The sequence below is a fragment of the Pempheris klunzingeri genome, chromosome 12 (genome assembly GCF_042242105.1).
Source record: "Pempheris klunzingeri isolate RE-2024b chromosome 12, fPemKlu1.hap1, whole genome shotgun sequence".
In the NCBI taxonomy this organism is placed as follows: domain Eukaryota; kingdom Metazoa; phylum Chordata; class Actinopteri; order Acropomatiformes; family Pempheridae; genus Pempheris; species Pempheris klunzingeri.
This window is the reverse complement of record NC_092023.1, coordinates 24,460,402-24,473,515: the sequence shown is the minus strand read 5'-3', so window position 1 is coordinate 24,473,515 and position 13,114 is coordinate 24,460,402. Positions and strand designations below refer to the sequence as shown.

General features: G+C 43.7%; 1 protein-coding gene across 1 annotated transcript; it reads left to right on the top strand.

Annotated features, from left to right (window-relative positions):
- The first annotated feature begins 5,435 nt into the window (after positions 1–5,435).
- Positions 5,436–11,348, top strand: LOC139211027 (opioid growth factor receptor-like protein 1). Its single transcript, XM_070841267.1, has 7 exons — positions 5,436–5,628; positions 6,877–6,963; positions 7,074–7,152; positions 7,447–7,525; positions 7,834–7,900; positions 8,621–8,766; positions 10,059–11,348. Exons 1-7 carry the CDS (start codon positions 5,449–5,451, stop codon positions 10,606–10,608), a joined length of 1,188 nt encoding a protein of 395 aa, XP_070697368.1. The 5' UTR covers positions 5,436–5,448; the 3' UTR covers positions 10,609–11,348.
- Positions 11,349–13,114: the final 1,766 nt, after the last annotated feature.

Here is a 13,114-nt window from a genome sequence, read left to right as displayed (position 1 = left end):
CTTCCCTTCAGTCTGTTCCCCACTTTACCACCTTTTCACACTGTCACTCCAAGCAGTCAGCTGCACACACACACCCGTGCGCGCACACACACACACACACACACACACACACACAGAGGCACTATGTGGTCATTATGGTCTGTAGTCAGTTTCTCCGTGTCGGCTCAGGCAGCTAACATGCTGTTAATGGCAGTGACACACCCCAGAGTTAATCCTTTGAGAGACATAACATCTTTTAACACACACACACACACACACACACACACACACACACACACACACAGCAGACAGGAGATATTGAGCTGCCCATTCAAACTAGAGATCTCTTCTAAGCACCATGCAGCAGGAGCACTGTAGCACCAGTCCCATGTGTGAGTGTGCATGTTTACATGGATGAGTGAAGCTCTAAACAGTGTCAGCCTCCTCCCCCCTCATGGTTATATGTCCTTAAACACCAACACAGTACCTACATACATGAACACACTCACACGGAGTGGGGAGGGACTGGCAATGAGACAGTATTACATTGGAAACACTGCCCCCTGGTGGTGAGGATCGTGTAATTACATCAGAAGAAGGAACCAATCACGCTCTGAGGATTCATCTCACGTTGTCTCCAACTAATTTGTCCATGTATCCATTCTATAGTTTTTATTTCAGCTGATTACTTATAAAAGCCCCTTGGAGGCTGCACATCAGTACAGGTGGATTCTGCTTTATGCCCCTTCACTCTGAAATTGCCCAGTTTCTAGTAGTTAAACACAGCTAATATTACAGGTGATGTCTCCAAATTCAACACAAAATGCAACTTTTAAAACTACAGCAGTCTAAAAACTATACGTAACTACATAACATGATAACATATCAGCATTTTGCATGTTGCAATTAGTTGTTTTTCATTTTTCAAGAAAAAAAAAAAAGCCAAGTAAATTCTAGTTCCACCTTTTCAGCTGTGTCCGATTTCACTGTTTTGTGACAGTTTGGCATTATATAGACCAAAGAATGAAGTCATTGACTGAGAAACCTGCAGATCAGCAGGTTAACCAACACACACACACACACACAAATGCTTGGTTCCTACACTGTGTGGCAGTGTTAGAGCATGCTATCACTACACACCACGAGGCTCATTAGTTCCCAATATACTGTGCAGGCTGTTTCCAGAACACATCAGAGGAAACAGGTTGGACTGAAAGCAATAAAAGACTCGCTGTCAGAAAAGTCCTTTGTGACTGATACAGTGTTGGAGCGCTACGGGGAGAAGAGTGTGTAAATGAGAGGGTGCAAATGGACTAAAGCAGCAGGGAAGCCTCTCCATTGATTTTTGTGCTGTGGTGTATAGCACATATTCAGATCAAATGTTGATACCTCATCAGGCTGCTCTTTGATCCTGAGATTAGAAGAAGATCACTTCTTATAGTTCGTTGTGTTCACCTCTGATAAAGCTGGAGTGTTTTTCCCATCACTGTACTGTACTAAAGGATTTCTCTGCACTTCTCTGTAATAACTTCGTCTGATCCGGGTTTTCCACCTCCAACAATCATTGATTTAATGTCTTAAGAATTCTGCTGCAGTCGTGTGGTGACTGGGAAGTCTGACATGTGCAGCACACTGAAAACACTGAAACCATCTTGATAGAACAACAAAACCCAGCATGAAAAGTGTACAAATATGAAGGATTATAAGGTCTGGAGCTGAGTTAACTGTGTGTGTCCAGTTGATTCCTTATTATTTCATATTAAATCATGCTATAACGTTGCAGGGGTCACTCAAAACACTACAGGTTCCACCACTTCCTGTACTTTGCTGACAAGACAGAAACTTGCTGTTGATACTGTAGCTTCGAGTCTCGATTACTTAATTTCTCGGTTTCGCTTGATTTGGACATCACATATTTTTCTCTTGACTAAAAGACTGACTTTCCCCTGCCCTCTGTGACTCACTTTCACCCACCGCAGCAGCTGCACTGGCTACGTGGCCGGAGGCACCGTATGATCAGAGTCACATCAATGTCACAGGTCCCATTCACGCTGGCAAGAACTGTAGTTTGCCCTCCGGATGAGTCCTCTTCCCAGCGTAAGAGTGGTCGACCTACAGGCTTATCCAAAGCAAAACAGCCTGCGAGGGTTGGACTCGTATGAGCCTTTGAAGGTCGATACCACACCATCACAGGAAAGTTGCTCGTAACTTGTGCTGATGTTCCAGTAGACTCTTATTTTGAAAAACAGGGCACATAAACTGTAAACTAAAAAGCTGCGATGACACTGAGGCCACTGCAAATACCAGAGGTGGAAGAGTCACTCAGAATGTTTACTGAGGTAAAAGTAGACTACCAGTACCACAATGTTAAAATACATCACTAAGAAAAAGTACTCATTTGGCAGAATAGCCCCTGTCAGAGTAAAGTATGTTATATTGATTGTAATCACCGATGCATTAACATGTACATCACTTTAATGTTACAGCTGGTAAACATGTGGCCAATCTGAATGTATGTGTATGTACATATGTTACTGTATAAACTGCTGGGGAACTTGTGAATTTCCTGCTTAGGATCAATAAAGTATTATTGATATAATAATGTCATATTTTATAATAATATCATAATTTGTTGATTACATTTTGTATTCTTAGTCTGAATGTGGAGAGTAACTAAAGTTATCAAATGCATATAATGGAGCAGAATGTAATTTACACAATATTCCCCAACAGACTCAGGTACACTTGAAGTACCTCAAAATTCTAATTGTAAGTGAAGTACTTGTGTAAATGTATTTATTTACAAACAAATACTAATATTAAATATAGGTGTGGTAAAATTAATATGCATTACTTATTTAGATGATAAATATTATTATTCTATCATTATTATTATTATCATTATTCAACAAAACTATTTCTTTTCTGAAGTGAAACTTTGCACAATTACGGACTACTCCGTCACCTGACTGTCCACAATAGTTTGCAACCAGTGAAACCAACCAGTCATATAGTGGGAAATCCCCATTTCTTTACTTTTCATGAAAAGGGCCTGTTGGTCAGAGCTCTCATGACAAACGTATTGAACAGCTGTGAGAACTGAAGCTGTGACAGATAATGTAACGACATCTGACTTTTACTGATCATTTTTAAAGTCAGTGCTTTGCCAGTGTAATGCTGGAATATATCTACACACTTCATAGTATTTTGTAAATGAATTGAACTGTTAGTATTCACCTCCTGTTTAGCTGAAGCTGTGATGCTATAGAATCAAAACGTAGCTAAATGTGTCTAAGCAGAACCTCCACAGTCCCTTTGTTCCCGGTGTGACATTGATAATCTCATTGGGGGGGTGCCTCACATCCTCCTGTCGTGGTGTCACGTGATGCAGCTCTGGTCCTGATGCTGCTGTTACCGGGACTCTGTATGAGGAGGGATTAATGCCTCACAGCAGCTGGATGAGGAAAAGCAAAGCAACATAAAATACTGAGTATGATGATATCAGTGCCTTCGGACAGACGAAGAGCAACAGGCGACATTCTCTTAGTTTTGAGAGTGATTTAGACATGCTGCTCACATTTGGACCGTCTGTTTGTCAGTATTGTCATGAAATGCAGCTGTGGCACTACGAACTTTCTGTTAACAAATGCACACTGAAGCTGTTGTGCAAAATATGTGAAGTCAATATGTGAATAATAATAAGTGTGTTAGTGTGGCTTTATCTATTTCTTAAAAATGTCCACTTAAGGAGTCCAAGCATGCAGTTGGCGTGCGCTTCAGTTCATATCTGTGAACTATGTTCTTCCGTTCCACCGTTTCCTGAAAGCTTTCTTCGTTATGTGCAAAATTAGTAAGAACATGCTGAAAATATGCTACACGAGGGTGAAGAGCACGAGCGGCACAGGCAGTCAAAGGCGATTGTATGTTCTAACGTCTAACATGCAGCATGTGTTATATTTTATCCAATCAGAAGTCCTTACTGGTCCTCATTGAGCACACCTTAGCACGTCAGATACAGTAAAGATCTAAATCATTTACAATGATGTTTCTATTGCATCCAACTTGTAATACATAACACAGTCATTTTTCACTCGTCTGCTCTGTGGAAGTTAATGTCAACTACAGGCTTGTCCTGATGACAGTACACTCGCTTGAGCCCTGTTTTAATCATTTATGTAATTGCTTACATTTGGGCAATTTCATGCCATTAAGTGTGCTGAATAAGCTATTTGCAATTCCTGTTAGCAGCGTAGCCATGGACCTACCAATAACTATCACTGCATGACAAAACCTTAAAAATGTGATAATTCTCAGGCAAGTTCTGGGTGTCTTTTTTCTCTGATTTCTAGGTGCATGCGTGAATGTAGCTGGGATTGGCTCCAGCCCCCATTAAGGATAAGCAGTCTAGACAATGGATGGATGTATGAATGTAAACTGATGATTTACATCAGACGTCAAAGTTTATCCATCCATCCATCCATTTTCTATACCGCTTATCCGTCAGGGTCGCGGGGACGTCAAAGTTTAATCAGACTGAAAAAAAAACATGGCGTTTAATGTTGATTTATTACTTCATTGCCGTCATTTCATGCTCCAACTACAGCACATGGATGTATTCTGTGAAGTGGATACCGAAGCTCCACTGGTGCATGCAGCGAAACATTTTCTACTTCCTGGTTAGATTCCAGGTTATGCAGGCCTCAGAATATGTGCAGTAGTGGTGTCCTGTCAGCTGTTTTACACACCTCTCTTTTTATGGGGGAAATGCCTTTTTGGGCAGCAGTGGATTTTTTTTGCTGCAGTAAAAGTGGCCACTGGGAAACTTTGTTATTCAGTTAGTCAGTTATAAACACATCCATGCTACAACGTGATCAGCTCAGTTTCAGCACCTGTGGTTTCAGTCCCCACAAGGACAACAGAAGAAACTCAAACACAGTGGCAGCTACAGTGCATCGACTCAACACTGACATCTATATCAAGCTGAAGACTGCGGAGCTTAAACCGGCAGAACCACGAACACGGCAGAGCAAGCTCAGTTAAATTTAGCAGAAAGTGAATACAAATGACACAGAATGGTCACAAAGCTGCATTTAGTGCTGTAACAATAAACTACATCTGTGTCTGAGTTCTTCGATTAGTTTACCGCTGACATGTGAAATCAGTGCATGGTTCATTTGATGACATCTCTCAGTAATATAATACCGTTATTAATGCTACTAATAGAATCCATGCTTTGTAGCTTTAAGGCCTCCTCCCGGTCCTCCGTGGCACTGATCACCCCTCATACAGAGACGCATCATCGCTGCTGATCTGGAAATTCCCCTTTTTCTGCCATTTAAAGCATCTCCGCTGAGAGGGCGGTGTGAGCTCAGCGCTGCAGCCCCACACAGGACGGAGCCAGTGGAAGGATGTAGTCATTAGTGCAGAGAAGAGGACAGTGAAAGAGAGCAGCTGTTGCATGTTGTTTAAATGGGAAATCTGTTGGGCAGCTGGCGTTTCAAGGAGCCGAGCACCGTTGAGGAATGCGACTCGACGTGGGGGTCGGACTCGGAGAGCGACGAGCCGGCGGCGGCTGAAGATGACAGCGGCATCTCCGACACCGTGAGCCCGGCGGAGAGCGACCGGGCCGCCGGGGACACGTCCCCGCAGGTACGGGGGCGGATCTGTGGTGTGCATGTGATGGCACGACGGGGGAGGTGGGGGCAGGAGGGGGGAGGGGGGGTGGGGGGTGTAAGACGTGTGCCACATATACATGTGCACAATATTGACAAGGCCAGGACACGGAAAGGGCAACCGGGTGGCCCCGTGCATCCTGCTGTTGGGGGGGGGGGGGGGGGGACACACAGCTGACGCCAAACTTCATTCAAAAATATGTAAATTTTATGTAAACTTGGTTATATTCCAAATGATGTGAAACTGATGAGATACACTCATTGCTGTGGCTCTTCACTGATTGGTCATCCATCCTATAAATGATGGATGGTTGGAAAACTGTAAAAATGTTGTTTGGGAATTTGGGATGAACTGGGATGAAGTGCTGCTTGGTGGATTAGAACCTCAACCAGTTTGAAAAAGTATGAAATCTTCTAAAACTGCACTCATAATACTGTTAGTTTAAGTCAGAAGGCTATTCCCAATATTGCTTTTCCAATTTAAGTTACGCTGTCTGCCTGCTGCTTTATGAAGGAAATAAATGAGTTTATTAGACTTGAGCTTCGTGATAATGGTCTCTGTGCCCTGAATTAGTGGCGTAGTTAACTGGATGGTTGTTATTAGACTACTTCACACTGTTTCTGAATATTAAAACCAGCGGGTCATAACAGGGCTGTTTGAGAGACTGTAATTGACTGGATCTCTGTTAGATTATTTCAAACGGAGTAAATCAGACTTCTCCTAATGTCTGGAATGATTACAGCCCGTTTCTGAGAATTTATCAAAGAGTTTGGAGCAGCTGGCAGATCGGGATGTCAAATCAGGATCAGGTTGAAATCACAAAAATGAAGAAACATCACGGTCTGTAGCTTCAGGTTTTGGGTTTTGATAAAGGTGGGAGGTGTCCAGTATATAGATATACATCATATATGTAGATATAGTAGGCTCAGTGTAACACTGGGATCCTCTCTGACCAGTGGAAGGTAGCATGACCCAGATTTTATTCAAGAATCAGATCCAGTTTCTGGCTTCCTTTTGTAGCGATTGCACGGCAGTGTGATGTGAACTGTCCTCCTTTGCTAGAAAGAAATGGATGATGACAGCCCTCGACCTCAAAAGCAAAGTCAGAGCTTTTAATTCAGCTGAAGGATACTCCAGACGAGCGCTACACTGCATCTGTTCATACGCAGGATGCCTTTGTTTCAGATGAACTGAGTTTCTTTCTTTCTTTCTTTCTTCTCTCAGCTGACTGAATCCCCAGAATCTGTTCCAAAGATGAAGAGGAGTTTCTACGCTGCCAGGGATCTCTACAAATACCGTCATAGCTACCCGGTACATGCACGCGCACGCACTCCACCCCACACAGACACATGATGTTACTGTGGTTGTTACTGATAGCTACAAATGCAGACGCCCTCTAATCTGTGTGTGTTTGGGTGCAGAACTATAGAAAGTCTCGGCAACCCAACGAGTACCGTAACCTACGCTTCTACCTGAACAAGATCCCTCTAGTACCTGACGGTGAGACCACACACACACACACACACACACACACACACACACTCACACACACACACACACTCACACACACTATTCATGCAGACCTCCCGCCACTGTGGAGAGGAGCAATGTTGGCTTTGGGCTTAGAGAGTTTTGTTTGGCTAAAGGTCATGTTTGACTGGGAGAGACCAGCAGATTAGTGGACTGATCCCCTGTTTAAACATGCTTACACACACACACACACACACACACACACACACAGTATGCATACATTCACACTGTGTGGCAGCTAATTAGTCCCCCGTCTCTTCTCAGGTATCTATATAGAGGAGATTCTGACAAAGTGGAGAGGCGACTACGACAAACTGGAGCACAATCACACCTACATTCAGTGGTGAGACATTTCATCGTCTGTTTTCCCTTCACCTTCCGTGCGATAGCACATCCTCCCGGGAACTGACTGGATTGTTAATTGCATGGAAGCCACAGCAACCGGCAGCGTGTCAGTTAGCGTTTTCCAGTCCTCTTGCCGTTCAAGCTCAGGAAGCGATAGCATTATTAACACTTTTTGCGTTTTACAGTCACGGCTGCTGCAGCAACTGTTGTGAGATGACGTTTTGGTGCTAATCTGCATCGTTTGAATACATTTCCATCACCTCCAGAATTCTATTCTCATTTGTCCGTTCTTTTTCCGCGTGGCAGGCTGTTCCCATTAAGAGAACAAGGGCTCAACTTCTACGCACATGAACTGACTCAGGATGAGATCAAAGTAAGGAGACGTGCACACACACACACACACACACACACACTGACACCGGGGCTCTGACACTGTGCTGACGAGCGCTACTGTCTGAGAGTCTGATTTTATTGTATAAGTGTTTGCCCCAGTTGAGTGATAAAGTACATCTTCCATTCAACCAGTTAATTAAAAACACTCCTTTTCAACATGAGATATTTTTACGTTCTAAAAGACAGTTTTTCCAGAAGTGGTTCCACTAGTCACTCAGATGAAAAGCCTCTGGGAAAATGCTCACTGTGTCGAGCACATTTGACAGATTTGACGTCTGTCTGAACATTATTCACGTTGAGAAATGCTTACCCATTTGATCGTCTGTGTCCCAGGTGGATTTATTCATCTCACAGTTAGTTCTTCTATAGTTATATAGAATTTGTGTCAAAATGAATTGACGTCCCTTTGTTCATTAGTGCACATGTCTCTGACCACGTTCACAGTCACATCTATGTTTTAAGGCGTTTGTTCAGATTTTAAGTTGCTTTGCTTTTCACGTTATGGCCTTCGATTTGGTCGAGGCTGCCTCTTGGAATTATGGGTATTATGGGTAACTCCAAAAAGTCTTTTTAAAAAATGTTTATTTTATGTTCTTCCGCTCCACCTGATCACCCACAGCTCATGTACAGCCAAACAGAACAGTGATGTTTAGCCTGTGTTGTTGGTGTCTGATCAGCCATGTGGTTCTCACCCTGTCAGGAATTCCAAAGCACTCGGGAAGCTAAGCGGAGATTCCTGGCGGCCTATTCCCTGATGTTGGACTTCTATGGCATCAAACTGCTGGATAAGAGTGGAAATGTTGCTCGGGCTCCCAACTGGCAGGAGCGCTTCCAGCACCTTAATGAGTAAGCGCGCACGAACCCATAGAAACACATTGTGCAGCAGCTTAGGGGTATAAAACTGTAGCCAGAATTTGTGTGAACTTATGGCTCGTTTGCCAATTGCTGCTTTTGTGTCCTTTAGAAAGGCAATTATTCTAAATCCAATGCAGCTTAATTGTTCTTCTACCAGCAGCCAAGTGTGAAACAACATGGTTTAAGTCAACAAACAGACGGTTAAAGGGTCATTTAAAGGGTGATTCTTTTTACTTCACATCCTGTTCGGGTGCCTTCATGGCCTGAGAGAAGCCATTGCATTTTCTTGCCAAACAAGCACCCGAATGTCACACGTCGGGATGTGCATTTTTAAGTGCAAATTTGTTTTTCTCCTTCCACCCAGCATGGTCTCAGTGCTATGACTAAATCCTCCCCAAGTCACAAACCATCTGTAAAACTTCGTAGCGTCCCATGCTAACTGTCACCATAATCCCAACCACGTGACAAACAACTAATTCTCCACCGTAAAGCAGCTGCTTGGTACAGTTCTATTCATTTTTCTTGCGTTTAATATCCCATCAAATACGCACAACTGCTGTTGCATCTGGTGCTCCGTGCTTTCTACGTCCGTCTCAGGCCAAATAACGAGTAGGACTCTGTGGTGTCAGACTGATTTGTCTACGACATTATGATTTAGGTTTAGTCTTTTTGCTAAAAATGTTTTAGTCTTTCAAGAGCTCCAGGCTAGTCGCCGTCTTCGATGTGAACTGTTACCATGGTTACAGGTGTGACTCTCAGATAGCGTGCAGAAAAGGTGCTGTATACCTGTACGAGGCAGACTGTGATTGTTCTCAGTGGGATTGCAGATGCATGTATTCCAGAATTTTACCTTTTTTTCTTTTCAAGAACCAGTAATATTAAGTACATTCTATTATTTATCACTGTAGTTTTTGTTAATGAAATGAACACAAGGGTCATTAAACAGAACCACTCAATATGATTTAATGTCTCATCAAATGCGACCTTATATCAGTCATAGATAAGACTTTTCACAGCAGACATTTTGACTAGTCATAGCAGGAAAAGCTTGTGTCGTGATAACATTAACAGCGGCTCTGTTCTGTTGTTGCGTCTCAGTGAGCCATGACAGTGTGACAGTGGGCCAGCATGCACAGTGCTGGGACATCTGTGCTTTTCCTGCTGGGGCAACAGAATGTTTTCCAGGCAAAAGCCCCGTTATACACAGTATATCATTGCAATCATGTTCTCCCCCTCTCAGTTCCAACAAACCGTGTTTACACCCCCTGCTTTGTTCTTTCAAGGTCCCAGCACAACTACCTGCGGATCACCCGCATCCTGAAGTCCCTGGGTGAGCTGGGCTACGAGGCCTTCAAAGCCCCGCTGGTTCGTCTGTTCTTGGAGGAGTCGCTGTGCCGCAACACCCTTCCCAACATGCAGCACAGCGTCCTGGAGTACTACGTGTACACCATCCGCCTGCCGGCCACCCGCAGGCGCCTGCTCCGCTACGCCCGCCAGCACTACAGGCCCGCCCACGCCTTCCTCTGGGGCCCGCCTTCTAAAAGGCGAGGCGGCGGTGGCAGAGGTAGCGTAGGTGCTGGAAGTAGTGGGATCAGAGCGCCTGCTCCAACACCAGAGCAACAAAGGAGGGGGGAGGAGAGCGCCACCACCACCTCTGCAAGTAGCGGAATTATTGTGTCTTCCCATGATGCCATGATGTGCCAGGACCTGGCTGGAGGAGGGCCGAAGGGCTGCGCGGGACTCGGCTCCAATATGGTCGGACTGGAGGGAGTGCTGATGATGGCCGGAGCTAGAGGAGAGAGGAACGAGTATGATGAGATTGTTCCTTTGTAGGGAGTAGGGTTTGATTGTTACCAAGTTTTGAGGGCGGAAAACAAAACGTCTGTTTTTGAAATTAACTACTCCAATTGTAAAGAAAAAAAAGTCATTGTTTATTCTAGACCTTTATTCTCAAGCGTTCTGAAGCTTCTGGGCGATCCCATGGGACACCGAAACTTAGCGTAAAGACAGTAAAAGTACCACATTCATAGCATCCGACAAAGTGTCATTAGATCAATGCAGGTTAAGGGCTTACCATAAACAACTATGACATTTCTCACAGATGAGTCAGTTTCACTGTACTGAATATAGGGTGGGACGGGGTGACTGGGGAAGTGGGAGGTCAGATCCTGAGCCAAGCTAAACAAACTGGCCTTGGACTAAACCCCAGCACACGTGTGTCGCCGTGCTTTTCCTCATCAGGGCTACGATTACGAAACAGCTCAGACAGAAGATTGCCTTATTCATGTTTTGGGGTTGTGACGGAGGTGACGCACTGAGGGCCCTTTTAGAACTAAAGGTGTCTGCTGATTGGCACGCTGGTCTTGTGTTGGTTTTGGGAAGCAAAGTCCTGCTCACTCATCAACCCTGTAGCTACAAGCTGGGCCGAGCCGGCTTTATACAAGCGCTGTTCAGTGAAAATTATAATGTGAAGAGGGCGATCAGGGAGAGTTTCTCATCCTTTGTCCCAAATCTTGGAAAAGGTGAAAGTGAAAAAGGCAAAGGTGAACTCATTTGTATTAGCAATACTTTGAAAACATATATTTTTTAGATTGACTCAGAATTCTCACTTTGTTGTTAATATTAGCAGGCAGAACTACTTAATATTTATCTGCTCTATCTGCTATTTTTACTGTCCACCAGTCGGAGGCTGTACATAACTATTGAGTTAAAAAACAAGACAGTTGACAATAGAGAGGCTTCATAGTGACAATTTGACATCTGTAAACTGCGAGTGGCACAATGGAGGTCAATGGGAAACTAGCTGTGCAATATATTTATGCTAAATATAGCATATAACGATAGGTGAGATGCCCGCTGCTGCTGTCAGGCAAGCAGAGCAGTGCTGATAGAAAGGAGTGATTCAAAAAATATTAAAAAAATATCAAACCTTTCCAGTGCAAATGAAAGCTATATCAGCTAGCTAGTGTTAGCAGCAGTGCTTAGCAAGCCACGGTGGTCTAAGGCTGCCACTTGAGATCTAGCATGGAATGATTTGAACGCATGCGTCGTAGCCATGTCACTAAATGACAGCCCTGAATTCGGCCTCTCGAGTACGAACTGAGCAGTGACTGATGATACAGCTGGCAGCAGGCGGGATTTTTTTAAAATCCTGCTTTTAAAAACGTTATCAACTTTTCTTCTAACTATGATGTAGAGCCCAAAATGCTAACATGTTCCTCTTACGAAGGTTTTGTGTCATGATGATTATTCGTTGAGCACAGCTTGCTAGCATTTTGTGTTAAGGAAGCAAACAAAAGAAGACTGCCAAATTGAAAGTGGATCGCTTCAACCCCCTCGGACTAGTTCGTTCATTTATGACCCCAGTGAATCGCCAAAAATGCACGAAAAATGCAATATGGCCGACTTCCTGTTGGGTTTAGGTCATGGCTCCAAGAGACTTTTTTGTACGTCTTGAAGAGATACATGTACCTACCAACATGTACATAAAACGCAGTTCCGGGGCTTAAAATTAGGGGGCGTTATGGAGCCATTTTGCCACGCACATTCGCAAGACCCATAAATTACGTAATTTTTCACCACGACTGATGCATGTGCAAAGTTTCATGAGTTTTCGTGTATGTTTAGGCCCTCAAAATCGCACCGCTTGGTGCTCGGGCCCTAAATACACTGTTGCCCATAAAGTTGGAATAAAATGTTTTTTACCTCTTCTCATGAAATGATTGTGACAATGTGATTTATTCTTGATAAATAAAATGTGTATCTTCTCAACTTTATTGATCAAACTCTTCCAAACATATCACAGTGAAACTTAAACCACAATGAACCTTTGCAAACTGTGTATTCAGGCTTTAACAAAATTGGGGGTATTGAACAATTATTCCAACTTTATGGGCAGCTGTCTGTAGTCTGACATGCTGAGGCTAACGGGGCAGGAAATACATCTGAGTGTTTCTTATAAATGCCTCCCACTGGACTATGACATGGTCTGTTAGGTTTGGGGTCAGGTCATTACTAATTTTTCCCTGTTCTACCAATGACAGCTCTGCTGTAGCTGCAGAAATGTTTTGACAAAATTATTCAAATGCATCATCAGTGAAGTGGTGAATTTATAGTGAAAAATGGCACAAAATCTTTTTTTTCCGGCTGTAGCCAATAGTACAAACGCTCCAATATGGCCGCCGCAAGGTGTATTGTGCCCTCCATCCTGACCAAACAAAGTGTCTAGATGTGGAGTGGGACTGAAGTCGATGTGCTCTAACAGGTCGTGTGTGGTGTGTGTGTTGCACTTTTTTGACAATCTGTGTCTTCCTGTTGAAACGCTGGTGGTTTCTCCAAA

What these genes read in the sequence shown, in the direction of transcription:
- LOC139211027 (XM_070841267.1), top strand. Translation starts at nt 5,449, where the DNA reads ATGGGAAATCTGTTGGGCAGCTGGCGTTTCAAGGAGCCGAGCACCGTT. An exon ending in AATACCGTCATAGCTACCCG is followed by an intron (nt 6,964 to 7,073) that starts GTACATGCACGC and finishes GTTTGGGTGCAG; the next exon opens with AACTATAGAAAGTCTCGGCA. An exon ending in CGCTTCCAGCACCTTAATGA is followed by an intron (nt 8,767 to 10,058) that starts GTAAGCGCGCAC and finishes TGTTCTTTCAAG; the next exon opens with GTCCCAGCACAACTACCTGC.